At 43.2% G+C, this 27,306-nt stretch overlaps 1 protein-coding gene and 1 long non-coding RNA gene across 3 annotated transcripts in view; one reads left to right on the top strand and one right to left on the bottom strand.

Annotated features, from left to right (window-relative positions):
- The first annotated feature begins 403 nt into the window (after positions 1–403).
- The window catches only part of INTS4 (integrator complex subunit 4), an 87,053-nt gene continuing 60,150 nt past the window's right edge, over positions 404–27,306 (top strand). Inside the window, exons 1-8 of one of the 2 annotated variants that reach the window (XM_006161892.2) lie at positions 404–599; positions 4,042–4,236; positions 16,717–16,834; positions 21,914–22,020; positions 22,494–22,679; positions 23,514–23,564; positions 25,103–25,191; positions 27,112–27,232. In XM_006161892.2, coding sequence (XP_006161954.1) covers positions 546–599; positions 4,042–4,236; positions 16,717–16,834; positions 21,914–22,020; positions 22,494–22,679; positions 23,514–23,564; positions 25,103–25,191; positions 27,112–27,232 — 921 coding nt within the window. In that variant the 5' untranslated portion in view covers positions 404–545. Of the gene's footprint in view, positions 600–4,041; positions 4,237–16,716; positions 16,835–21,913; positions 22,021–22,493; positions 22,680–23,513; positions 23,565–25,102; positions 25,192–27,111; positions 27,233–27,306 lie in introns of those variants that run through there. The other variant, XM_014593006.2, reaches the window with a different exon arrangement.
- LOC106736371 (uncharacterized) overlaps positions 27,148–27,306 on the bottom strand; it is a 24,862-nt gene continuing 24,703 nt past the window's right edge. Inside the window, exon 3 of the long non-coding RNA XR_001371396.2 lies at positions 27,148–27,226. This is a non-coding gene — a long non-coding RNA (uncharacterized LOC106736371). The remainder of the gene's footprint in view (positions 27,227–27,306) is intronic.

Here is a 27,306-nt window from a genome sequence, read left to right as displayed (position 1 = left end):
AGCAAGGGCACAGGGAAAGACCGCGTGGCACTAGGGTGGCGGTGGTGGTAGAGGTGCACAGCTTGCACGAAGGCGACGTCCGAGGAAGCCACAAGCAGGAAATACGGGAACAGCAAAGGATGGTAAGAACGTCACCTCGACCCCTTTTTGTCACCCTGCAAACCTCATACAGATTCAGGTTCTCCCTCTGATACCGGACCGCGGCGCTTCGGCCCTTTAACTCGTACTTTCTCCTTTCCTTCCCGCAGCTCGGTGTTCGTCACTCGGCCCTTCTGGGAGCACCCCCAAGCCTCTGAGAGCTCCCATTGGCTGGCCCGCTCTTTCACTCCAGTCTCTCTCCAGAGGCCCCGCCTCCTCCCGGCCGTCCCGTTTTCGCCCCGGCAGTGCCCAGCCAGCTCCGGAGCAGTCGAGTAGAGTGAAGCGGCCTCTCTTTCTCCAAGCCCCGTTGCTTTGTGGGATCGCAGTGGATTCCTCCAGCTCAGACAAGTGTTTCGCTTCTACCAGGGCTCCCTCGTGGAGTACGGAAGCCGAGAGGACTGGCAGCCATGGCGGCCCACCTTAAGAAGCGGGTGTACGAGGAATTCAGTAAAGTGGTTCAGGTAAGGTCCGGGAGAAGGGTCCTGGGGCCGTCCGGGACTGGGAAGCTGATGCGGACCCCGGCATCTTGCCATAACAGGCTCCACCAGCCCGTCTGGAGCCGACTACTCGATAGGGTCTGGGAGACTAGTTTAGGTGGGCGTGTAGGTGTGCCACCGCGGTAGTTAGTACCGGTGTGTGTAGTCTGACATGTTTTTAAAAACTATTGGAAGAAACGGTGTTTTGCAATGTGCTCATATCCATGATCTCATTTGCATTTTCACACCACCTTGCACGTCGGGTTAGGTTAGCGTTAGCATCATCGTTTTACAGGCGTGGACATTGAGGCTTCCGGAGGGGTAGGAGGACACAGCTCATTTGCGCAGCTCTTCCCAGCTCCGATCAAAAAGAAGCGCCAAGGAACTAGTCGCGCCTATGCAAGCTCTGAGGGGCTGGAAGAGGAGTCTGTAAGATTTCTCAAGGCCAGGTTAGAGCTTGAGAGCGCAGACTTCACCGGGGTAGAAGCTCTCCGTTGGCCAAGGAAGGAGCGAATTGCCTTCTTCCCTTGGGGTTGTTTAAGCACAGGTCAGAGCAGTCAGTTATGTCGCTGGCTGATTCCAAATCATCTCTGTGTTCTGCTTCTCAGACTTACTGTGTATACAAATCACCTGGGACCCTTGTTAACATGTGCATTCTATTACTGCTTAGTAAGTCAAGCAGGGAAACAGAGACAAGGTTCTGCATTTCCGACAAACTCCTGTTCATGCCAATAGATCAGCAAGCAGCATTATTAGATCCATAGACTTGTAGAGTATCAAGGCTTAGAGCATTTAGCAGGAAACTGATCCTCAAACAGTACACTCAGTGATTAATTCAACAAGTGCACAGGCGCCCGGTGTGATTTTTAAGCTAGTGGGACCAGGGCTTGAACCATGGAGTTGGCCATGTGGGATCTAGTGCCTTAACTGCCACACCACCCGTTGGCCCAAGGTATTCAGCTTCTCTTGAGCACTGCATCACTGCTGCACCATGGAGCCAGCCAGCCCTGGTTTTCTAAGGAGGGAGGCTGAGCTTCATAGGTACCTTACCATAGTCTCAAGATAAAATTGACATTTCTTGATTTTTTTTTTTTTTTTTTGGAGACAGATTTTTTTTCTATAGGGTGTGTGTGCTTGCTGGAGAGAGAGACAGAAAGTGAAATACCACCACCACCACCCCACCCAGGGGAGATGGCCATGCTGCAGTCCCTTCTCCTCTTACTCTTAGGATTTTGGACACACATACACACACCGGGTGTGAGTTTTAAGCTGCCTGGTCTGGGATGTGAACTGAGTCGACTATGTGGGAGTTCAGTGATATAACCATTATACCATCTGAGGGTCCCCAATATTTCTTTTCTAATCAAGAAAGGAGTAGGAGGCAGACAGTAGTGTGGTGGTTATGGTGGCTTGTTCCTACATAGCTGACTGAGTGGTTTGAGTCCTGGACCTGGCTACTTGAAAAACAAGCCTGGGGGCTGGCAGGTGATGTGGTAGTTAAGGGCACAGTACTCCCACATGGCTGACCACGGTTCAAGTCTCGGACCTGGCAGCTTGCTTTCTCACTTTCACTCTGTCCCTCTCTGGTCAAATTTAAATAAATAAATGGATAAATAAAGTTAAATAAAATATTATTAAAAAGAAGAAAAAGAGGACACCAACAGCGTAATGGCTATGTTGCTGGACTCCCACATAGTCAACCGTGGCTTGTGTCCCGGACCCGGTGGCTTAAAACTCACGCTGGGCGCGTGTGTGTGCCTGCCTAAGATCCTGAGAGGAGAATGGAGGAGAAGGGATTGCGGCGTGTCCATCCCCCCTGGGGGGTGATTTCTCGCTTTCTGTCTCTATGTCTCTGTCTGGCTGGCGAGCACACACGCCCTATACTGAAAACCTCTCCAAAAAAACAAAAAAGAAAAAAAGAAAAATATTATTAATAAAAAGAAAAGCGTGGTGCGGTGGACATTCATGCCCAAAATCCAAGAGGAGGAGAAGGGATTGCAGTTTGGCCCTCCCCCCCGGGGGTGCTTTCTCACTTCTTGTCTCTTTCTCTCTGTGTTCCTGTCTCTGTCTGATGAACACACACACCCTATAGCAAACACTGAAGAAAAAAAATGGAGTGAATCTTTTGTGTCACTTCTTTTTTTTTGAGAGAGAGATTTTTGCCATAGAGCGTGTGCATTTGTCAGAGAGACAGAGAGACAGAAAGCGAGAACGCTTCCCCACCTGCCGAGAGGGATGGCCACAACACAGTCCCTTCACCATTCTCCTCTTGGGATCTTGGGCATGTATGTATACATGCTTGGCATGAGTTTTTATTGAGAAATTTTTGCTGTAGGGCACCTGCGCTCACCAGAAAGAGAGAGACAGAGAGGCAGAAAGTGAGAAATCACCCCCCGGGAGGATGGCCACGCTACAATCCCTTCTCTGATCTCCTCTCTGGATCTTGGGCATGCATGCACATGCGCTTGGTGTGAGTTTAAGCCACCAGGTCCGGAACTCAAACTATGGTCGACTACATGGGAGTCCAGTGATATAGCCATTATGCTGGTATTTTTATTTGACCAGAGAGGGACAGAGTCGTGGGGGGTGGGGGGGGGTGAGCTAAAGAAACAAAGCAAGCCACCAGGTCTGGGATGGTTGGCCATGTGGGAGTCCAGCACCCTTAACTACCGTGCCACTTACCAGCCCTCACACCCCCTGCATGAGTTTTAAGCAGCCAAGTCTAGGACTCGAACCATAGTTGACTATGTGAGAGTCCAGCAATGTAACCATTACTCCCTGTGCTGGTACTTGGTGTGTTTTTTTTTTTTTTTTTTTTTTTTGAGAGTTTTTTGGTATAGGATAGGGAGCATGCACTCTCTGGAAAGACAGAGAGACAGAAAGTGAGAAATCACCCCCCAGGGGGGATGGCCACGCCGCAATCCCTTCTCTTCCATTCTCCTCTTGGGATCTTGGGCACACACGTGCATGCGCCCAGCATGAGTTTAATCCACCGGGTTCAGGACTCGAACCGTGGTCGACTACATGGGAGTCCAGCGACATAGCCATTATGCCAACTGCTGGTCCCCTTTGTGTGCTCTTAACGCGCTAAAGCTGTAATAGTCCTTAGAGATAGGTAGAACAAATTGTCAGTGTACCTGTTTTACAGAGAAAAACTAAGACTTGGAAAACTAAAATGGCTTGCTCAGAGTTGAAGAACCAGAGAAAGGCAAAATTGTGGCTCATAGTCTTGTCACCAATCCAGTGCTCTTTTCCCAGTTTATAATAAGTGATAGTATAAATTACTGCTTTTGCTAGGACTAGGTATGCTCGCTAATCACATGATTTGGTACAAGGGAAAATTCTTTCCATCAGCTGGGACTAGTTAAATTCATAGACTCTGATTTCAGTTAAATCTTTTTCTCTTGACTTTTCTACCCCCTGACAGCAACAACAGGAGGAAATTGCCACTAAGAAGCTCCGGCTGACCAAACCAAGTAAATCTGCAGCACTCCACATCGATCTGTGCAAAGCGACCTCTCCAGCAGATGCTTTGCAGTACCTACTCCAGTTTGCCAGGAAGCCTGTTGAGGCTGAAAGTGTGGAGGGAGTGGTCAGGATTCTCTTGGAGCATTATTACAAGGTAAGAGCTTGAAGACCTAATGGGAATATTTATGCTAGCTGTATTCTAACCGAGGATTGTATTGGTTAATACTGCAAATAAAGTATTTTGTTCAGCAAGCTTTTCTGTGTGCTAGGCACTGAGGATACAAAGATAAAAAAGGTACAGTTTCTGTCTGCAGAAATTTGTAGTTGAGTGGATGGAGACAGACAGACATGTAAATAATACGGTGTATCATGTTGCTGAAGATACTGCAAGTGCACTTCTGTACTGGGTGCAGGGGAGGCATTAACATCAGTGGTGACCTTTTTTTTTTTTTTGAGAGGTTTTTGCTATAGGGGGTAGGGAGAGAGAGACAGAAAATGAGACATCCCCCCTTGGGGGTGGCCATGCCGCAATCCCTTCTCCTCCATACTCCTCTTAGGATCTTGGGCATGCACGCACACATGCCCGGCATGAGTTTAAGCCACCGGGTCCGGGACTCGAACTGCAGTTGACTACATGGGAGACCAGTGACATAGCCATTATGCCAACTGCTAGTCACCCAGTGGTGACCATTTTGTAACCATACTGATCCTGAATGTAGGTACGTCCTCATTATATGGGATCCAGCTTCTCTTTCTCTCTCTTTTTTTGAGAGAGATTTTTGTTATAGGGCATGTCTGCTTGCCAGAGAGACAGAAAGCAAGAAATTACCCCCTGCGGGGTTCCTTCTCCATTCTCCTCTGGGGATTTTGGGCACACATACCTCGCGTGAGTTTCAGGCTGTTAGGTCTGAGACTTGAAGTGGTGCTGGCCACATGGAAGTCCAGCACCTTAACCACTACACCACCTGCTGCCCCAGGCATCCAGCTTCTCTTCAGCAGTGCTTTACTGCTGTACCACAGAGCGAGCCCTTTGTGAGGTCTTTAAAGACTGGTGTCATTTTTCCGTAACTAGTTCAGTAAATCTCTCTAAAAAAAGAGTTATCTTTCTTTTTATCTTTCATGATTATCACCTAATCATGGTACACAAAACTAAGTAATTCTTAGTGTCATCTCAGAATTAGTCTATACTGAGATTTTTCCAGTTGTTTCCTTTTATTAAATGAGATTTTTTCTATAGGGCAAGTGTGCTCGCTAGCGAGACAGAGAGAGAAGGTGAGAAATCTTCCTTCAAGGGGGATAGCCATGCCACAATCCCTTCTCCCTTCTCCTCTTAGGATTTTGGGCATGCACGCACATATGCCTGATATGAGTTTCAAGCCACCTGATCTGGGACTCAAACTGCAGTTGACCACATGGGAGTCCAGTGCTTTAACCACTGTACTACACACTGGCCCTCCTAAAATATCCTTAAAAAAAAAAAAAGCAATTATTTATTTACTTGACTCTACTTATTGTTATTTTAAACCTGACCAGAGAGAGACAGAGAGAGAGAAAAGGAAAGTGGAAAAGCAAGCTGTGGGGTCCAGGACTCAAACCGCGGCCGGCCATGTGGAAGTCCAGCACCTTAACCCCTACGGCACCTGCCGGCCCCACAACTTTCCTTTTATAGTTGGTGTGTTTAAATCAGAATACAGACCAGATCTACACATGGCATTTGGTCTTTTTAAAAAACTCTAGAAGAATTTTTATTATTTTGTTGATTCTGATTTGATAATGGGACCTGGTCAGTTTTGTAATATGTCTTGCTTTCTGGGGCCAGCATGTGGCATGGTGGTTAAGGCACTGGACTCCCACATGGCAGAATGCAGCTCAGGTCCTGGATATGGTGGCTTGAGAATTATGCTGGGTATATGTGCATGCATACCTAAAATTGTGAGAGGAGAATGGAGGAGAGGGGATTGTGGCATGACCATTTCCCCAGAGGGGAAAATTTTCCCTTTCCTTCTCTCTGTCTCTCTGGTATATGCATGGTCCCTCCCTATAGCAAAGACCTTTAAAAAAATTGCTGTCTGAATTTATTTACTTTCTAGGGAATAAACTTGCTCCACCATTCCCTATATTTGCTATCAACTGGAAGTTTGATCTGTATTTATTTTTATTTTTATTTTTATTTTTTGCTGTAGGGCACATGTGCTCACCAGAGAGACAGAGAGATGGAAAGCTAGAAATTGCACACCCCTCCCCCCCCAGGAGGTGATGGCCACCTTGGAGTCCCTTCTGTTCCACTCACCTCTTGGGACTTTGGGCATTCATACACATGAGCCCAGCATGCGTTTCAAGCTGCTGGGTCTGGGACTCGAACCACAGTGTCTGCTGGTCCCTGTAGGTTTTGTTAGATCCAGGTTAATCATAGTTTTGATTCTTTTAAGACTATTTTATAGGTGATGATTTGTATTTTGTATCACTGTCAGGATACATGTAATGTTTTGATGTCTCACCTTGTAAAACTTATCTTTTTCCCTTCTGTTTCTTTCTTTTTAAAAATTTTATTTAACTTTAATTATTATTATTATTATTGTTATTATTTTCCAGCTTGATCAGAGAGAGAGAGAGAGAGAGTTAGAAAGCAAGCCTCCAGTTCCAGGACCCAAACGATGGTTAGCCAGGTGGGAGTCCAGCACGTTTAACCACCATGACACCTGCTGGCCCCCTCCTTCAGTTTCTTTCTATAAACTATCTTTTTAAAAATTTGTTCAGGAGCCAGCAAGTGGTGTGGTGGTTAAGGGCACTGGACTCACACATGGCCGACAGTGTGAGTCCTGGACCTGGCGGCTTCTTTCTCACTCAATCTCTCTCTCTCTCTGGTCCAATGTAAATAAATAAATAAATAAAGTTAAATAAACTAATTAAATAGTTTATTAGTTAAATAAACTAATTTTTTTTTTTTTTTTAAATCTATTCATTCCTATTAGTTTTATGTCTGATGTAAAAGGTCCTCTCTTTTACCTGTGTGATATTCTAGCTTAATCAAATGCTTACTTGCAATGCTCCAAAGACCTGTGTGTTTACAGAAATGAGTGTCTTTTCACTTGCAGTTTCCTCGGCCTAGGACCCTTCTCCTTACCACTGCCCTGTGATCTGGGCAGCTGTTTTCTCTGCCAGTCATATTTCTTCCTCACTGTGTTCTCACTTACGTATTCTTCTGCTTAGAATATTTCCGTGGGACATGCTTCCTGCATGTCCCTACAGTCTTTGTTCAAATATCAGTTTTCATTGAGATCTTTTCCCCTCTATTTCGCATTGAAACTGCCTGTCCCATTGCAGCACTTCCTACCCCTTCATTCTTCATTTTGTTTTCTCTATAGCACTTAAGTATCTTCTAATACTTCATATGATTTTCTATATATTCTTCTAATATTCTATGTAGTTTTCTCATGGATCTTGTCCATTTCTCCATACTAGAACATAAAAACTCCTCTTGAACAGGGATATGTATTTATTTATTTATATTATTAAATTTTGCTATCGGTTTCATGCATTCAATAGAGAGAGAGAGAGAAAGAGAGAAAGAAAAGGTGAGAAATTACCCCCTCCCCCAGGGAGGTGGCCATGCTGCAGTCCCTTCTCCATTCTCCTTTTGGGATTTTAAGCAGACACATGTACCTGGCATGTTTTTCCTTTCTTCCTTTTTTTTTTTTTTTTTAAGAGAAATTTTTGCTATAGGCATGTGTACTTGTGTACTTGCTGGAAAGACAGAGACACAGAAAGCAAGAAATCGCCCCCCAGGGGGGATGGCCACGTCACAATTCCTTCTCCTCCATTCTACTTTGGAGATTTTCGGCATGCACGCACACATGCCCAGCGTGCCTTTTAAGCTGCCAGGTCTGGAACTTGAACCATGGTTGACTGTGTGGGAGTCCAGATACCTAACCATCACATCACGTGCTGATCCCAGCCTGGTGTGTTTTTTAAGCTAATGGGTTCGGACTTGAACCGCACAGTTTGCTACGTGGCATCTAGCCGTCTTAACCTCCTCATCACCTGCTGGTCCCAGCTTTGTTCTTGTTAAAGATGGTTTTAACTAGTAGAGAGCCTATATGAATATTAGATAGATGTTTCTATTTCTGTAAGAAACATTGGGATTTTGATAGGATTGCCTTAAATCTGGATTTTTAGATTGTTTGGGGACACTATTAACATCTTAACAATATTAAGGCTTCTAATATTGGAACACGGGATTTAAAAAAATTAAAACAAAAGAATTATTCATTTAATTTAATTTATTGTTATTTAAAAATTTGCTATAGTGCGCATGTACTCACCAGAGAGAGAGATGAGAGAGAAAGAGAGAAAGCAAGCTGCCAGGTCCAGGTCTCGACCTGCAGTTGATCATGTGGGAATTCAGCACCTTAACCATCAAGTCACCTGTGCTGGCCCCAGAACATTTTCATTAGTGTTTTTATTTATTGGAGAGATTTTTGCTATAGGGCATGTGTGCTCGCCAGAGAGAGAGAGAAGGTAAGAAATCACCCCTTGGGGAGATGGGCATGTCATAATCTCTTCTCTTACTTTCTCCTCTCAGGATTTTGGGCACCAAGACCCAGGCGCCTGATGTGGTGTCAGGCTACCAGGTCTGTGATTGGCCATGTGGGAGTCCAGTGCCTTCGTCACTGTGCCTCCTGCTGACCCTTATTTGTATCTTTAATTTCTGTCAGAATTATTTCGTAGTTGGGATCATAGAGGTCTTTCACCTTTAAGGTTAAATTAAATTTGTTTTTTCCCACAGAGATTTATGTTATACTGTGTGTGCGCTTGGTGGAGAGACAGAGACAGAAAGCAAGAAATCATCTCCCGGGGGGATGGCCACACTGCAGTCCCTTCTGCATTCTCCTCTCACGATTTTGGGCACACACTCATATGTGCCTTGGTGTGGGGCTTTTTTTTTTTTTCCAATTTTTATTTAATTGGTTTATTTTAATTTGGCCAGAGAGGGACAGAGAGAGAGAGAAAGAGGGAGAGAGGGAAAGCAAGAAAGCAAGTCGCTGACTCTGGGACTTGAACCATGGTTGGTCATGTGGGAGTCCAGCACCCTTAACCAGCATGCCACCTGCTAGCCTCCTGGTGTGAGTTTTAAGCCACTGGGTCCAAGACTCGAACCACGGTCAGAACATATCAGAATCCAGTGACGTAACCATTATGCCGTCTGCTGGTGTCAGTTAATTTCAAAATATTTTTTTCTTGGGAACCAGCAGTTAGCGTAATGGCTATGTCGCTGGACTCCCACATAGTCGACCGCGGTTTTCGTCCTGGACCCCGCGGGGTTGAACGGGCGCGTGTGCGTGCGTGCCCAAGATCCCAAGAGGAGAATGGAGGAAAAGGGATTGCGGCGTGACCATCCCCCCTGGGGGGTGATTTCTCACTTTCTGTCTCTATGTCTCTCTCTGTCTGTCTGGCGAGCGCACGCGCCCTGTAGCGAAAACCTCTCCAAAAAAAAAAAATTTTTTTTTCTTGTTGATGCTATTGTTAATAAAATTATTTTCTTAAGAACTTCCTTTTTTGTCATTAAATATTTGTTTGATTTTATTTGTTATTATTGTCATTTATCTAATTTGACCAGAGAGAGAAAGAGAAAGAGATAGAGGTGGGAGAAAGTGGTTGCAGGGGGGAGAGTAAAATAGAAGCTACCAGGTCCAGGACTTGAACCGCATTTGGCCATGTGGGAGTCTAGCACCTTAATAGATAGCACCACTATGCCATCTACCAGCCCGTTATTTTCATATTGTTCATTGTTACTATTCAGGACTGCAACTGATTTTGTGTACTTTGTATCATGCTGCTTTGCTGAATTTATTCATTCTAATAATTTTTTGGTGAGGAGTCTTTAGGATATTCTCTGTATGACATCATGTCTACTGGGGCTGGTAGGTGGCATGAGGATTATGGTGGCTGGACTTACACTTGGTGACTGCAGTTTGAGGCCCAGACCGTGCAGCTTGGAACTCATACTGGGTGCATGCGTGCGTGCCCAAAATCCTGAGAGGAGAGTGGAGGAAAATGGATTGTGGCATGGCCGTGCCCCAGGAGGTGATTCTCACTTCCTGTCTCCATCTCTTTAGCAAGCACACACGTCCTATAGCAAAAATCTTGCAAAGAAAAAAAAGAGGAAAAAAAAAGATCATATTATCTGCAAAGAGATAATTTCCTTTGTCTTTTCCAATCTGGATGACTAATTTCTTTTTCTTGCCTAATTACTCCAGCTGGAACTTCAGTACTTTGTTGTATAGAAGAGGCAAAAGTGAGTTTCCGTGCCTGTTCCTGACCTTAAAGACTTTCAGTCTTTTACCATTGAGTGTGATACTTGCCATGGGTTTTTCATAAATGGCTTTCATGTTGAGATAATTTCCTTATAATTTTGTTACTTTTTTTCCCCCTAAATGAAAGTGTTAAATTTTGACAAATGCTTTTTCTGCATCAATTAAGATAGTTTTAAAAAAAATTGACAAGAGTGTGTGTGTGCTTGTGGGTGAGAGAGAGAGAAAGGGAGAAAGCACCCCCTTGCCCCCTGTGGGCCTGCCTTGCTGCAGTCTCGTCTCCATCTCTCCTCCCCTCGGGATTTCAGGCACACACGTACACATGGTGTGTTTCCAAGCTGCAGGGTCTGAGACTCTAACTACTCAGTCAGCTATACATGATCCAGTCACCTTAACCACCAGGCCATCTGCAGGCCCAAGATGATCTTTTTAAAAATTCTGTTAATTTGGGACCAGTGGGTGGCATGGTAGTTACAGTGCTGGACACTCCCGCATGGCCAAACACAGTTTGAGTCCTGGACCTGGTGGCTTGCTTTCTTTTCCTTTCTGTCTCTGTGTGTGTCTCTCTCTGGTCAAATTAAAATAAATGAATGAATGAATAAAATTAAGTAAATAACTTTAAAAAATTGTGTTAATTTGGTGTATTATACTGATTGGTTTCATATGTTGAACAACCCTTGCATGAATAGTGTCACTTGGTCACTTAATTCTTTTAGTATGTGATGGAATTCAGTTTGCTGGTATTTTGTTGAGAAATTGTATGTTAATATTCATAAGAGATGTTGGTGTGAAGTTTCCTTATAATGTCTTTGTCTGGCTTTAGTATCAGGATAATGCAGTGCTCATTGAATAAATTCTGCTTGCCTCTTCAGTTTTTGGAGAAGTTTGAGAAGGATTGGTACTTTTTTTTAAATGTGTGGTAGAATTTACCAGTGAAGCTTTGCGATCACGAGATTTTCTTTGCTGGGAGAGTTTTGGTTATTGATTCAATGTTCTTGCTATTTTTTTTTAAAGGTTTATGCAGATTTTCTCTCTCTCTCTCTCTCTTGTTTAAAGTTTACTGCAGGGTGTGTGAGCTCACCAAAGGGAAACAGAGAAAGTGAGAAATTACCTCCCAAGGGGGCTAGCCATGCTGTAATCCCTTCTCTTCCATTCTCTTGAGATTTTGGGCACGTATGCATAGGCACCTGGTGTATTTTTAGGCCACTGGGTCCAAGACTTGAACCATGGAGTCAGCCATTGGGATCCAACTGCTCTTAACCTCCACACCACTTGCTGGCTCCCAGATTTTCTATTTCTTCGTGGTTTAGTGTTGATTGGGTTTGTGTTTGTTGGAGCTTGTCCATTTCATTTGGGATACCCAGTGTGTTGGTATGCGCTTGCTAGTAGTACTCTGATTCTTTGCACTTCTGTAAAATGTCCTCCTTTCATTTTTGATTTTAGGAATTTGAGTCTTGTCTTTCTTTTTCTTAGTTCGTCTAGTTGAAAGTTTGTGAATTTTGTTGATCTTTTTCAAGAACTTTTGATTTTTTTTTTGTCATTTTTATTCTTGATTTCATGTATCTCTGCACTAATTGTCATTATTTTCTTTATTTGTGAATTTTGGATCATCTTTTGTCTTTTTTTTTTTTTTCCCTCTTAGTTAATGTCATAGGGCACATGTGCTTTCCAGAGAGTGTGTGTGGGGGTGTGTGGACCACCACATGCGCAGTAGATAGATAAAGGAAAGTGAGAAATGACCCTCCCACCCTGGGGGGGCCTGCCACACCACAATCCCTTTTCCCCAGAGGGTATTTCAAGTCACCAGTCTGGGATTTGAACTTTGCTGTTGGCCATGTGAGATCCAGTTACCATAACCACCACACCACTGACTGGCCCTACTTTGTTTTCTTTTCTTTAAATTGTAAAGTTACGTTGTTGACTTGAGATTTATTTATTTATTTATTTTAATTATTGCCAGAAGGGGTGTGTGTGTGTGTGTGTGTGTGTGCGCGAGAGAGAGAGAGAGGTCCCTAGTAGGAGGATGTGGTTGCACCACAACCCCTCTCCTTTATTTCTTCATCCTATTGAGATTTCGAGCATGCGCACACATGCATCCAGGATGTTTTTCAAGCCATTATGGCTAGAATTTGAGCTGTGGTCGGCCATGTGAGATCTGACCTACCCCCCTCCCTGCCCAGAGATTTTGCTATAGGTCATATGAGCTCGCCAAAGAGACAGTGACAAAAAGCGAGGAATCACATCCAAGGGAGGATGGCTATGCTGCAATTCCTTTTCTTCCCTTCTCCTCTTGGGATTTTTGGGCACTCACGCACATGTGCCTGGTATGAATTTTAAACCACAGGGACCAGGACTCAAACTGTGGTCAATTACATGGGAGTCCAGCAATGTAACCATTACGCCATCTGCCATTCCTATAGATCTGGTCTCTTTCACCATCAGGTTATTCATGGGGCCAGCTCCTGCTCTTTTTTTGTTTTGTTTTTAAATTAACTTATTTACATTTTCTCACAAACATTTACTTTACAGATGAGAAAAATTTTGCTCATATGTCATAGTTCTTGAAAGTTAAACAAATTTCAACATTTCAAAAAACAACTGAATTTTAAAAATAAGTTTCAAAATATTTGTTTTAATTTTGTGACTCTACAACAGAGACAGGATGATTTTAATTTTTTAATATTCATTCTGCAGATATTTATTATAAAATAGTGTGCCTCATTCCACACCAGACACTGGGAAGGTTTTTAAATATTTTTGAGAAAATATTTACATGTCAACTACTCAAACTTCGAGAGGCAAACACCCAGCACACAATTCACACATGGACCTTCCCAACTCAGCTCTGCCTACCAAGTATTCTGTGGTTTACCATCTGCTAGCAAAGGTCAGCCTCTTTTTCTTCCTTCAGTCTTCCTCAAGGTGATCCTCTGGTTGTGGCTGCTCTTTTGTAATCTCTGCTGATTACAGTGTTGTGCTGGAAAAGTTCAGGTTATTTTAGGGTACGGGTTCTTTCATATGGCTTCTCTAATCCTTTCTGCCAGGCAGAAGTGTTTATGGTGCCAGGCTGTCTTTCTAAGAGCTTCCATTTGCTTTCTTGAGATCTACCTTAGTTCCTTAGTTTTCTGGTCATATCTTCAGATATGACATCCCAGTGAAAGCCCTGACAATAACAAGTATTTCCAATTTCTGATGCAAGACGACACTCACGTGAGATCTGGCTCCCTTAACCAGATCTCTTGTTTTTTAACATAAATGTTTGGGGGTAAGAATTTTTCCTTTTTCATTCCTTTTGTGGTGTCCCATAAATTTTACTCTATTGCTTTTTTATTTTCTAATTTTTCTTGTGATTTCTTCTTTGATCTATTGTTTATTAGAGAGTATATTGTGGGACCAGCGGTGGCATGGTAGTTAAGGCACTGGACTCCCACATGGTCAACTGCAGTTTGAGTCCAGGCCTGGCAGCTTGAAAAAACTCAGGGTGCTGGGACCAGCAGGTGGTATGATGGTTAAGACACTGGACACTCCCACATAGCCCACCATTGTTTGAATTCTGGACCTGGTGGCTTGCTTTCTCACTTTCCCCCTCTCTCTCTGTCTCTCTCTGGTGAAATTAAAATGAATGAATAAATTAAAAAACATCAACAAAAAAACAAACTCAGGCTCATGTATACACATGCCCCAAATCCCATGAGAATAGAGGAGAAGGGATGGTGGCCTGGCCTTCCCACCAGGGGATGATTTTTCACATTGTCTCTCACTGTCTCTCACTGTCTCTCTCTCTCCCTCCCCCCCTCCCCCACACACCCATGAGCACATGAGCACTATGGCAAAAACCTAAAAAATAAGAGTAATTTAATTCTTCATAGATATGTGAATTTTTCAATTTTTCTTCTGTTACTTAATTTCTATATTTGGTGAGAGAAGATACTTTATCTGTGATAATAATCTATCTTTAAGTCAGTCGACAATTGATTTGTGTCTTTAACTTTTTTTCTTTTTTCTTTTAGAGAGATTTTTGCTATAGGGCGCATGCGCTCTCCAGAGAGACAGAGAGAGACAGAGAGACAGAGAGACAGAAAGGGAGAAATCACCCCCCAGGGGGAATGGCCACACCGCAATCCCTTCTCCATTCTCTTCTTGGGATCTTGGGCATGCACGCACACACGCCTGGCATGAGTTTAAGCCACCAGGTCTGGTACTCGAATCCCGGTCGACTACATGGGAGTCCAGTGACATAGCCATTACGCTAACTGCTCGTCCTGTGTCTTAACATTTTGTACTGGACTATGTATGCTGTGCATGGAGAAGAATGCGTAGTGTGTTCTGTATGTGTTTGTTAAATCTGTTGGGTAGTCAGAAAAGTCATGACGCATTTCTGTGTAGAAAAACGTAGAAAAAACGTCATAACTTTTCCCACGGCCCAATAGTTGGTTTATTATGTAGTTTAAGTTTTTTCTTTCCTTATCTATCTCTGTTCTGTTTGTAACAGAGTGGGCTACTAAAGTCTCTTACCCTTACTACAGATCTTTTTTTTTAAAAAGAATTGTTTTATTTAACTTTATTTTAACTTGATCATATAGGGACAGAGAGAGAGGGAGAGAGATGGAAAGTGAGAAAGTAAGCCGCCAAGTCTGGGACTTTACTCGCGGTTGGCCACGTGGGAGTCCAGGGCCCTTAACCACCATGCCACCTGCTGGCCCCTTATTACAGATCTTATTTCTTCCTTTAATTCTGTCAATTTTTGCTTCATATTCTCTTTATCATTAAATTTTTTTTTATTATTTAAAAAATTTTCCACAGGGCTTGTGGCTTGTAGTGTAGTGGTTAAGGGAACCAAATCTCAATGTGACTGATTTTGGATCAAATCCTAGCCCTCACTGCTTGAAAAACACAAGATGTGTGTGGGTGCATGGCCAAAATCCCGATAAAATGGAGGAAAAGGAGTTGCAGTATGGCCATGCCCATCAGGGTATTTCTAGCCTTTGTTTTTCTCTCTGGCCAGTTGCATATGCCCTCTGGCAATTGAAAAAAAAAGGAAGAGAGAGAGAACCACCCGTTAAGATATGGGTTAAGATATGGTTACACTGCAGAACTTTCCCCTCCCATTTCCCCATTCCTTCAGGCACGCATGCACATGTATTCCAAAGTTATGTACATGGTAAGTGGCATAGCATTCCAGGATTCTAGGTCTCTGACTCCTTACCTCTTGCGCCTTCACCTCCTTAGAAACTGAGAAACTGCAGGTGGGAGGTGGAGAGTTGTTCATATCTGGGAGCACTTAATCCTTTGAGCATACTTGTGAGTAATTTTGTCTTTAGTATAGATCACTTACATGACTTCAGCGTTGGCAAGGTACTTCTCTTCCCCCAACTCCCCATATATCTTTGAACATCATTTTAGGTCAGATCCTGGGCATCATATTGTGATATGGTGATGAACAAAAGGCCGTGCTCTATTTTATTATTTTTTTTCTTGCTATAGGGTAAGGAGTGTGTACTCACTAGAGACAGAGAAAGTGAAGAAGCACTCCCCCGGGGGAATGACCACACTGCAATTCTTTCTCCTACATTCTCTCAGGGTTTTGGATACGCACGCATATATGAACACGTGGTTTTCAAGCCGCTGGGTCTGGGACTCAAACTGTCCAGTCTGCTATGTGGGATCCATCTGCCTTAACCACCATGCCACCTGGCTGGCCTTTTTGTCCTTGGGGGAGGTTTTTCACCCCAGGAATCTTGGTGTAAGTTAGAGAACATCTCCTATTTCTGAAACTGAAATAGCCAGACGACTCATTTCCTCAGTCTCCCTTGCATCTGGTCTCAGGCATAAGACCTACACTCAGCCAACTTATACCCCTCTGCTCTAAACCCCAGTCAGGATCTGGAGACCCGTAAAAGCAGGGAGAATGAGAGATTCTGCTGAGAGCAGTGATTGCTGTCATACCTACTGTCCAGGCACACCAGCAGTTGTGGGCAGCAACTGGTTATACCCCATGCTGGCAGAGTTAATGGTGCAAGTTGTCATGACTCAGGCCTAATATGACTGCACAGTGGAAGTAAGGTGCTTTAAATGCCCACAGCACATTTTTTTGTTGGAAGTTAATAGTATTGAGGAGGCATAAAGTATTCCCGTTAGCTTTGCAGTGCTTGGTTGTAACATGTTGATTGAGAAAAGCTCTCTCCCCTGAGACATTTAGTTTTTCAAAGGGAGCTTTGGAATACTTGGACCATTGAATTTCTTTGAGGTGTTGGTTTTCCCTGTCCCCCGTGAGCTAAGAGTAGAACATCATGGTGACAAGACAACTGTTTCTTTTGTTCTAGGAGAATGACCCATCTGTGAGACTGAAGATTGCCTCATTGTTGGGTTTATTATCAAAGACAGCAGGATTTTCCCCAGACTGCATTATGGATGATGCCATTAACATCCTGCAGAATGAAAGTAAGTTGCAGTGGAAAAGCTCGGTAGGCAGAGCCAGCATCATCAGTTCCCTTCGTGTGGAATTGTGTTGTGTTATAGAAGGGATTTGAGGATGGTTCAGTAAAGCTCTGTACATGTATTTCTACTAGAGTTCAAATTTCCTCTTGCTAGGTATCATTCATTGACCTTTACCAAGTGCCACCTAAAGGTCGTTTACATATGATATAAAATAGATATTTTTGTCTCTGTTTTATTAGTAGGGAAACGGAAACTCAGAGATGTTAATTCCCTTGTTCAAGGTTATGTGGTGTGTGGTGCAGCTGATGCTTTGCTCTCTGCCACACTAGCTCAGGAAACACAAGAGTACTGTCCTAGTTGTGTGGTCTGTCACAGTTTAGAAAAATGACATCTCTCAGGTCTCCTATGCATCATATTTCTTTTCCTATTAGTTCCTTTGTATGCTCAATATATTCTTGGAAATATATGTTTTCTTTCTTTTTAAAATTATTTCATTTTTATTTATTCATTCATTTATTTTAATTCGACCTGAGAGAGACACAGAAAGAGAAAGAAAATGAAAAATCAAGGGGGACCAGCAGGTGGTGTGGTGGTTAAGGCGCTGGACACTCCCACATGGCTGACCAGGGTTCAAGTCCTGAATCTGGTGGCTTGCTTTCTCACTTCCTCTCTCTCTCACTCTCACCCTCTGTCTCTCTCTGGTCAAACTAAAAAATAAATGAATGAATAAATAAAATAAAATAAATAATTATAAAAAGAAATAAAATAAAATGAAAAAGCAAGTCATGGGGCCCAGGACTCGCACCATGGTTGGCTACACGGGAATGTCCAGTACTTTAACCACCACGCCACTTGCTGGTCCTCGAAAATATATATGGTTTCTAAAATATAGTCTTACTACTTAGATGAAGCAGAGTCACCAGACACAGAGAGACAGAGAGAGAGAAATAACCCCAGGGGGATGACCACACCACAGTCCCTTCTCCTCTGTTCTCCTCTTGGGATTTTGGACACATGCACATGTGCCTGGCATGAATTTGAAGCCACTGGGTCTGGGACTTGTACGGCAGTCAGCCATGTGAGAGGTCAGCACTTTAATCATTGCACCACCCACTGGTCCCCCTTTTATTTATTTATTTAAATTGCCATAGGGCACATGTGCTTAACCACGCCACGATCCCTTCTTCATTTTTCATCCCATCAGGATTTTGTGCATGTGTATATGTGTGCCAAGCGTGAATTTCAAGTTGTGGGGGCCGAGATACAAACTGTATTCAGCCTTGTGGAATCTAGATGTCTTTAGCAGTAGGCCAGAGGACTCTGGCCTCACAGAATTGTCTGCGCATTGCTTCAAGGTTGAGTTTCCTTGACTACAGTTTTTTGTATCAGCCCAGAATACTGAAACAGCTCTTTTTTTTAAGAGATTTTTGCTATAGGGTGCATGAGCTCACCAAAAAGATAGAAAGTGAGAAATCACCCACCAGGGGGGATGGCCACACCACAATCCTACACCACAATCCCTTCTCCTCCATTCTCTTCTTGGGATCTTGGGCACGCACGCACACACGCCCGGTGGCACACACGCCCGGTGTAAGTTTAAGCCACTGGGTCCAGAACTTGAATCGTGGGTGACTACATGGGAGTCCAGTGATATAGCCATTACACCAACTGCTAGTCCCCAGCTCTTTTGACTCCCTAATAGTCAACATTTGCAGCTAAATTCTTTAGGTTCGCATTTCTCTCAAGGATGAGTAATTTACAGTGCTTTACTAATCTTATTTCCTTCCTCATTTGTTCAATAGAATTTATTGTAATTTCAAAGAATACCTTTATTTCATTTTGGAGTGTAAGTATTTATACAAATATCAGCTTTTAACTATTGGCAACATTCGTCTATGAACTTAAACTCAGAGTAGTGAAGATGAGAATTCAGACAATTTTAATTTATTTATTGTACAGATATTTTCTTTTTTTAAGAATTATTTTATTTAACTTTATTTATTTAAATTTGACCAGAGAGGGACAGAGTGAGAAAGAGAGAGAGAGGGAAAGTGAGAAAGCAAGCTGCCAGGTCCGGGACTTGAACTGTGCTTGGCCATGTGGTGGTCTAGCGGTGTCCTTAACCACCATGCCACTTGCCAGTCCATGTACAGGTATTTTCTGTTTTTAAAAATTTGCTAGAGGATGTGTGTACTCACCAGAGACAGAGAGACAGAGAGAGGGGAAAAGTGAAAAATGGCCCCTAGTGGGAATGTGCATGCCACAGTCTCTTCTCCTTCGTGTGGTGTTTTGCAATTTTGGGCCCGCATAGGGCGCCTATGTGTGTTTCAAGCCATTGGGTCCAGACCTTGAACTGTACATTTGGCCATGTGGGATTCAGTTGCCTTAACCACCACGCTACCAGCTGGCCTTATTGTACAGCTATTGAATAGGAACAAATATACGTATGATACCGTATGTACCATACATACATGGGCCACTGGCTAAAGTTGAGAATTTTGAAAATTTGTAAGAAATTTGGGACTAGCAGATGATGTAATGGTTACGTCGCTAGACTCTCATGTAGTTTACCATGGTGTGAGTCCTGGACCTGGGGCTTAAAACTCACACCAGGTGCCTGTGTGTTCCAGATTTAAAGAGGAGAATGGAGGAGAAGGGATTGCAGGGTGGTCATCCCCCTGTGGGGAGTGATTTCTTGCTTTGTCTCTCTGGTGCCTCTCCGCATGTGCCCTATAAAAATCTCTCTCTTTAGAAGAAAAACAAATTATATTAGAATTTTACTTGAATTGAATTCTTTTTTTTTTTTTTTGAGAGGTTTTTGCTGTAGGGCGTGTGGGCTTGCCAGAAAGAACAGAGAGACAGAAAGCGAGAAATCACCCCCAGGGGGGATGGCCACGCTGCTGCAATCCCTTCTCCTCCATTCTCCTCTCGGGATCTTGGGCATGCATGCACATGCACCCAGCATGAGTTTATGTCACAGGACTCAAACCATGGACTGCTGGCCCCACTTGAATTGAATTTTGATCTAATAGGTTTTTTTTTTTTTTTTTTTAAGTGGTTTTTGCCTTATGGTATATGGACTTGCTGGAGAAAGAGAGAGGGAAAGTGAGAAGTCACTCCCTGGGGGGGATTTATTTATTTTAATTGCCATAGGGCACATGTGCTTCACCACGCTACAATCCCTTCTTTATTTCTCATCCCATCGGCATTTTGTGCATGTTTATATGTGTGCCAAGCATGATTTTCAAGTTGTGGGGGCCTAGATACAAACCATATCTGGCCATGTGGAAATCAGATGTCCATTCTGTTCCTCCCAGAGTTCATTTTACTCCTGGGATCTTGGGCATGTATGCACTCACACCGAGCATGATTTTGGGGCCACTGGGTCCGGTACTTGAACCACAGTTGGCCGGGTGGGAGTCCAGTGACATAACCATTACGTCATCTGCTGGTCCTGATTCAGTAGTTTTAATTCATAGGACACAATGAAAATATTCCTTCCACCACCATGAGGGAAATCTGTTTTACTAAAATGCCAATATAATGACATTAAAGAAAAAAAATCCTACTTCCATAAAGATTTTTGGGCCAGCCCTATCGAGCGGCAGTTGGGTGTTAGGCTGAGAGAGGAGATTCCGCATGGCTGACCACGGTTCAGAGCCCTGCCCCAGCAAATTGTGAACACACCGGGCACGTGTGCCCAGGATCCTGACAGGATGGAGAAATGGGGATAAAACGATTGTGGCAATACCAGTGTCGGTGGGGGGCTGCTTTTCCTCTGTCTCGCTCTTTTGCATGTACATGTGCTCTCTGGCAAAAGAAAATAAAAACGCCCGTGTTTTACATGCTACCTTTTACTTATATTCTTTTTATATGGTTGTACTTACAGTAAATACAGAATTTTATGTTTAAAAAAATTTTTAAAGAGATTTTTGCTACAGGACGCATGCGCTCACCAGAGAGACAGAAAGCGAGAAATCACCCCCCAAGGGGGATGGCCATGCCACCATCTCTTCTCCATTCTCCTCTCAGGATCTTGGGCACACATGTACACATGGCTGACATGATTTGTAAGGCCCTGGGTCTGAGACTCAGACTGCGGTAAACTGTGGGAGTCCAGCAACCGAATCATTATGCCATCTGCTGGTCCCTGTTTTTATTTTATTTATTTATTTACATTTTTTTAATACATTCATTCTCATTATTTAGCTTACAAGGTGATCATTTCAATATGTGAACATTTCTCCCTGGTCCAGTTGATCAAAATATAACAACACTACCTCCCTGTCTCAACAATGCTGTCTCCGTATCCCTCCTCCAAATGTTTTTCCCCAGGCCCCACTCCTCCACACACACCACATCTGACATTCACACCCATCTCTTGTGTTTGTACATCCTTTAACCCGTCAGTTTCAGTTACAGAGTGCGGACGCTCGGTATATATTAAGTGGGGACATACAGTGACTCTCCTTCATAGCTTGGCCTGAGTGAAGCAAGCCAGGTCCCTGTTTTTAAAAAAAAAAAATTAAAAATTTTTCTATAAGGTATGTTTACTAGCTGGAGAGAGACAGAAAGTGGGGTGGAAGGAGTGAGAAGCCCCCCCCCCCCAGGAGGGGTGGCCATACCACATTCCCTTCTCTACCCTTCTCTTCGGATTTTGGCACACATGTGAACCCATTATGTTTTTCAAGCTCCCGGACTCAGACTGCAACCGTGCAGTTGGCCATGTGAGCTCTAGTCGTTTAATTACTATGCTACCAGCTCGCCTCTACATTGTGTTTTACTATATTCAAGGTTATATGCAATTTTTTCTTTGTATCTATTTGCCTTCTTTTTTAAAAAAATAATTATTTTATTTGTTATTTAAATTTGATCAGCGAGAGACAAAGGGGGTGGGGGGAAAGTGAGAAAGCCAGCTGCCAGGTCTGCAACTCAAACCGCAATTGTCCATGTGGGAATCCAGTGCCTTAACCACCACGCCAGCTGCCAGCCCCCAGAATCTACTTTCTTGACCTATTTAAATTAGTTTCTATAATGATCGCCTTTGAAATTCTACAACCCAGCTTTCCATCTTCTTTACAGAGTCTCATCAAGTCTTAGCCCAGCTGCTGGACACTTTGCTTGCAATCGGCACTAAGCTACCAGAGAGTCCGGCTGTCCAGATGCGATTGGTCGACGTAGCCTGCAAGGTAGGAGTGTGCTGTTTAGACACAGGGTTGCTTCTTTTCTGAGTAGTTTTTACATTATTGGGAGAAGTGATGGGAGCTGTAAAATCTGTTCAGATCCTTCTTAAACCTGTAACTAAGAATGACTAGAACGCTGAATGGCTTCAAGAGATGCCTCATTTCTTTTTTTAGTGTTGGGTTAGGAATAAAGATAAATAACTTGTTATTAAATGAGCTTCCTCATGCTCCCAAAAGAAATGAAAGTAATTGCAATAGGTAGCTGCCACTGTATTGTCCTGAGTGATGTATTCTGCTTATGCTACTTTATAGTTGGGTTTTCGCTGGATCCTTGCCATTCTTTAGGTAAGTACTGTTATGGGCATGGCTCGGTCTCTGGCCCTGGCTCGGTCTCTGGCCCTGGCTCAGTGGCGCTGGGGATGGCGCGGCACCTCGCACTTTCCTTTAATCATGTCCTTTTGCTCTCTCTTTCTTCACAGCACCTAACAGATACCTCCCATGGCGTAAGAAATAAGTGCCTACAGTTACTTGGCAACCTTGGCTCTTTGGAGAAAAGTGTTACCAAAGATGCAGAAGGCCTAGCTGCCAGAGATGTCCAGAAGATTATAGGGGATTATTTCAGTGACCAAGATCCGCGTGTCAGGACAGCAGCTATAAAAGCCATGGTAAAAGTGATCCTGGAAACTAATTGGGGATAGTTTTATGTTTGTTTTTGAAGAGTTATTTAATTTAATTTATTTTTATTATTTTTTAATTTCACCAGAGAGACAGAGGGAAGCAGAAAGCAAGCTGCCAGGTCCAGGGCTTGAACTGTGGTCAGCCATGTGAGAGTCCAGTACCTTAACCACCACACCACCTGCTGGCCCTTTCTGTTTGTTTGTTTTTTAAGCTCAAGGCTAGTGCTGCATTTGGATCCACTCTGATTCCCCCAGCACTCACTCTACGCACACTTTCAGGAATGCATTTGTGTTGGCATTACAGAACTCAGTCACGTGTTTCTGTATAACAGGCATGTTTTTCTTTGAGCTTCTAAGTTAGCTTTCTTCTGTATTTCTGAAACATGAAAGGTGCATCCTATACCCGTTACAATATAACACCGAGTCCCAACCTCCTCAAGGTCCCACTTTAGAAGGGAGGGATATGACATGGTACTATTAAGATTGGCACAGGTTGTACCTTCCATGTTTCAGAAATACATATGAAAGTTTCCAGGGGAGGGTGCTCTTTAGGAGAAGATGTTATACCGATTTCTCCTTTAGCCGCCTTGTTTAATTCATCTTTTTCTACTACCCTTTTGGACAGACCAAGGGTTATATTTATTAAATGCTCGAATACTCCTACTGAAAAATCCTTGACCAGATTTTTAATTTCTGTAGCATTTATTTGGCTATAGGAAATATATTGGTCTGATATAATGGAGGAAAATGTGTGAGATTGTGTGGAGACATTGGAAATAGTGTCTCTTTTCTCAACTACTGAATTCTCTCTCTGTTATCTAGTTGCAGCTCCATGAAAGAGGACTGAAATTGCACCAAACAATTTATAATCAGGTACTTTAAGTGGTTGCTGTCTGGAAGTGGGGAGGAGGTACATGGTACTGGGTGGGTGGCACACAATTCTTAGAATTTGAAAACCCAAGACTCAGCTGACTACTAGTGGCGCTACAAATGGGGTTGTATGTGAAGTCATATCCAGAACATTCTTTTCAGAGAGAGGGTGGGATATGTATGTCATGAGTAGTGCTAGTACTTACGCAATGGGCTTTTAGTAGGGTTTGGTAGTGCCATGTGAATGCCATAGGGCATGAAGGAGAGCATCATGCTGGAATAGGAAAAGGGGAAGTCTTGCTGATCTTTCTTTGCTTGGCCCATACATGGAGTTACTCTGGACACTACGCTTGACAAACTAGAATATTTCCGGAGGAGGATGACCAAGACCATGGGAGCATAAGAAAAGAAGTTGAAGGAGTGTAGTTTTAGAAAAGAAAGGCATGAGGACGTGGGAAATCTGACTGTCAGCTTAACCGAAAGGCTTTACCAGGTGGTGTTTTTCTTGGGGAAGAATGAATGAATCTAGTGGCAGGCAATCTCACTTCATGTTCAGAGATCAGACGTTAGTCTACCAAGAGTGAGTGGTTTTTCTATTGCAGAAGAGGATACTGAGCCAGGCCTCTATGACTGCTGTGTAAACTAAGTTTATTCTTTTATAAAATGAAGTAGAAGGGTCCAGAATGCCTGTGTTAGTGACCATCACCCTCTCTCCCTCTAGGAAAACTAGGTGGGGAGCTAAATGGTTAAAGGAAACTTGGAGTGAGGACACAGTAAGGATTCAGATGTTGAGTGGCACAGGACAGTGTCAGTAATTGAGATAAGCAGTGATGGGGTCTCATTGGAGCGAGGATGGACTGATTGGAGGATCTGGGAGATAAGGTAGAATTTGGGTCCATGAGTTCAGTTTTGATTACATTGAATTTGAAAGTTTAGTGGGACCTCCATGCACAGAGTTGTAGGCTATAATAGTTATGTGGGTCTAGAACTTAGGAGAAATCAGAGCCGGAGGTGTGTATTTGGAGCCAACATGGCCTAGAGGACTTGGGGGTACCCAGAAACACTGACTAGATTGATTTTAGACCAAAGCAAATTAGAATAATTTGGCTTCTTTTCGCTGTTAGCATTAAAACGAAACATTTATGTCAAGTGCTTGTTTTCAGAGAGTCAGTCAGAAATGTGTGGTCTTACGTTGTAGGCCAGGAAAATCCCAGTGTTTGATTGTGAGCCTGTAAGAGTGATACAGTGGGCTCCCAGCAGACTTTGCTGGGCAGGATGCTGTTCTAGATGGGTTTTTAAAAAATGGTGTCAGTGTGTGGTTCTGCTTTCAGATATGGGATGGGAGGTTGCACAGCTTGATTCCAGCCAGGGTGGCTGACAGAGGCCAGGGGTTCTTTGTTGGGGAAAAGTTAAAGAAATTAAAGCCACCCACAAGTGTTTGGTGACATCCTTTCCCAACCACACTGGCTTCATTTTAGAAATAGTTGGGACATCACCTGGGAGGGTACAGAACTAATAGACTTTGGGACCGTCCTTCACAGGCCTGTAAGTTGCTCTCCGATGACTACGAGCAAGTGCGCAGTGCCGCAGTCCAGCTCATCTGGGTTGTCAGTCAGCTCTATCCCGAAAGGTGAGTGTGGGCGTAAGCCAGCTTCCGTTCACTGCTAAGTGATTTTTCTGTCCTCCCACCGTGCAAAAGGCCTACCTCCAGAAGAACATTGCTCGGATTTTTGGAAAGAGGGGTGGAATGGGAGAGAAATGAGGATGTCTGGTCCTTGTTTTTCAGCTCTGGCATGAACTGTGTGTCCTGGGAAAAATATAGCCGTCTTGGAGTCCCAGCCTCCTCATCTCTGAATGAAGAGACTGGACTCTCTTTCTTAAGAGCTTTTTGTCACTTTTTCCCCTTAAATCTTTAGAAGGGTTTGGTATCCATTTTAGTTTAGTATAATTTAAGTCAAATGTGACATCAAGTTATCAGATGAGTTTGAGAATAACGATCCTTTATGTGGTGTTTTCCTGGTTAAGTATTTTTTCACAGCAACTAAATAATTGATTCTCACTGTGATTCTTTGAAATGGAGAGACAAATATTTTGTTTTTTAGGAGAGCTTCTTCACTTGACTGCATGTCCAAATCTGAAAACCAGAATGATTTTAAACTACATGAATAGGCTTAATTTGTAACTTATTTTTTTAAAAAGTTATTTACTTTTATTTATGATGGTTATTATTATTTTTTAATTCGACCAGAGAGACAGAGGGGTGGGGGGTAGTGAGAAAGAAAGCCACCAGGTCTGGGACTTGAACCATGGTCGGCCATGTAGAAGTCTAGCACCTTAACCATCATGCCACCTGCCAGCCCCCACGTGTAGCTTATTAAGACTTAGACACACACACACACACACACACACACACACACACACACACACACGACTAATTAAAAATTGTCTCTTCTTTTAGGACCAGATATACAAGTATGTTAGTTATTTAGTTATTTATTTTAATTTGACAAGAGAAGAACAGAGAGAGAGAGGGAGGGAGGGAGAGAGGGAGGAGAGAGGGAGAGAGGGAGAAAGGGAGAGAAAGTAAGATATCAAGCCACAAGTTTCAGGACTTGAACAATGGTCAGCCATGTGGGAATCCAGCACTCTTAACCACCTCGCCACCTGCTGGCCACTATATTGATTTATTTTGAGGAGCCAGCAGATTGCAGGGTGGTTAAGGTGCTATATTCCCACATGGCCGATGACAGTTTGGGTTCAGGACTGGTGGATTGAAAATCATTCTGGTGGGTTTGTGTGCATGCCCCAAGTCCTGAAATGAGAATGGAGGAGAAGGGATCGTGATGTGCATCCCTGCTGGGCAAAAACAAAACCAAAATAGTTATATATACATAAATTATATATATATATTTTATATATATAATACTTATCTTGACATTTACTATATAGTAGTTTCATTCTAGGAAATAGTAAGTTTAAAGATATAAAATAAAATACTCTGTGGTAGCTAATGTTTGGTATCTTCATAAATCTTTGAGGCCTTACACATTTCTATTCTCGACTCTGAAAATTTGTCCTCCAACTGAAAGGGTTAGTTTGTACTTTCAGTATGATTTGTTTACTCTGAAGTATATTTCCTTTTTTTCTCTTTTTTTAAGAGAGATTTTTGCTATAGGGTGCATATGCTTGCCAGAGAGACAAAGACAGAGAGACAGAAGCAAGAAATCACCCGTCATGGGAGATGGCCACACCACAGTCCCTTCTCCTCCATCCTCCTCTTGGGATTTTAGGCACACATGCACATGCACCTGCACCTGGTGTGAGCTTTAAGCTGCTGAGTCTGGGACTGGAATCTCGGTCGACTACGTGGGAGTCCGGTGACATAACCATTACTCCATCTGCTGGTCCCGACTCTGAAGTAGATTTCATCATTCTGAGCTTTGAATTCTTACTATTTCCATGTGTGCCGATATTCATTAGTTTTTCTCTGTTTGTTGAACTCACAGCCTCAGCTCATGTTTTCTTATATGTGGTTTCTTTTTTAATTTAGCATTGTCCCAATTCCTTCCTCTAATGAAGAAATTCGCTTAGTTGATGATGCTTTTGGAAAGATCTGTCACATGGTCAGTGATGGCTCCTGGGTGGTTCGAGTTCAAGCTGCAAAGCTGTTGGTAAGAGGAACTTGCTTCAGTGAGAATGTTGCCCTTTACATGTTACAAACGTTTTGAGAATCTACAGATAGGGC

The sequence above is a fragment of the Tupaia chinensis genome, unplaced genomic scaffold, assembly GCF_000334495.1.
Source record: "Tupaia chinensis unplaced genomic scaffold, TupChi_1.0 Scaffold139431_1, whole genome shotgun sequence".
Lineage (NCBI taxonomy): Eukaryota > Metazoa > Chordata > Mammalia > Scandentia > Tupaiidae > Tupaia > Tupaia belangeri.
The sequence above is the reverse complement of the archived record's forward strand: the minus strand, read 5'-3'. Positions and strand labels throughout refer to the sequence as shown.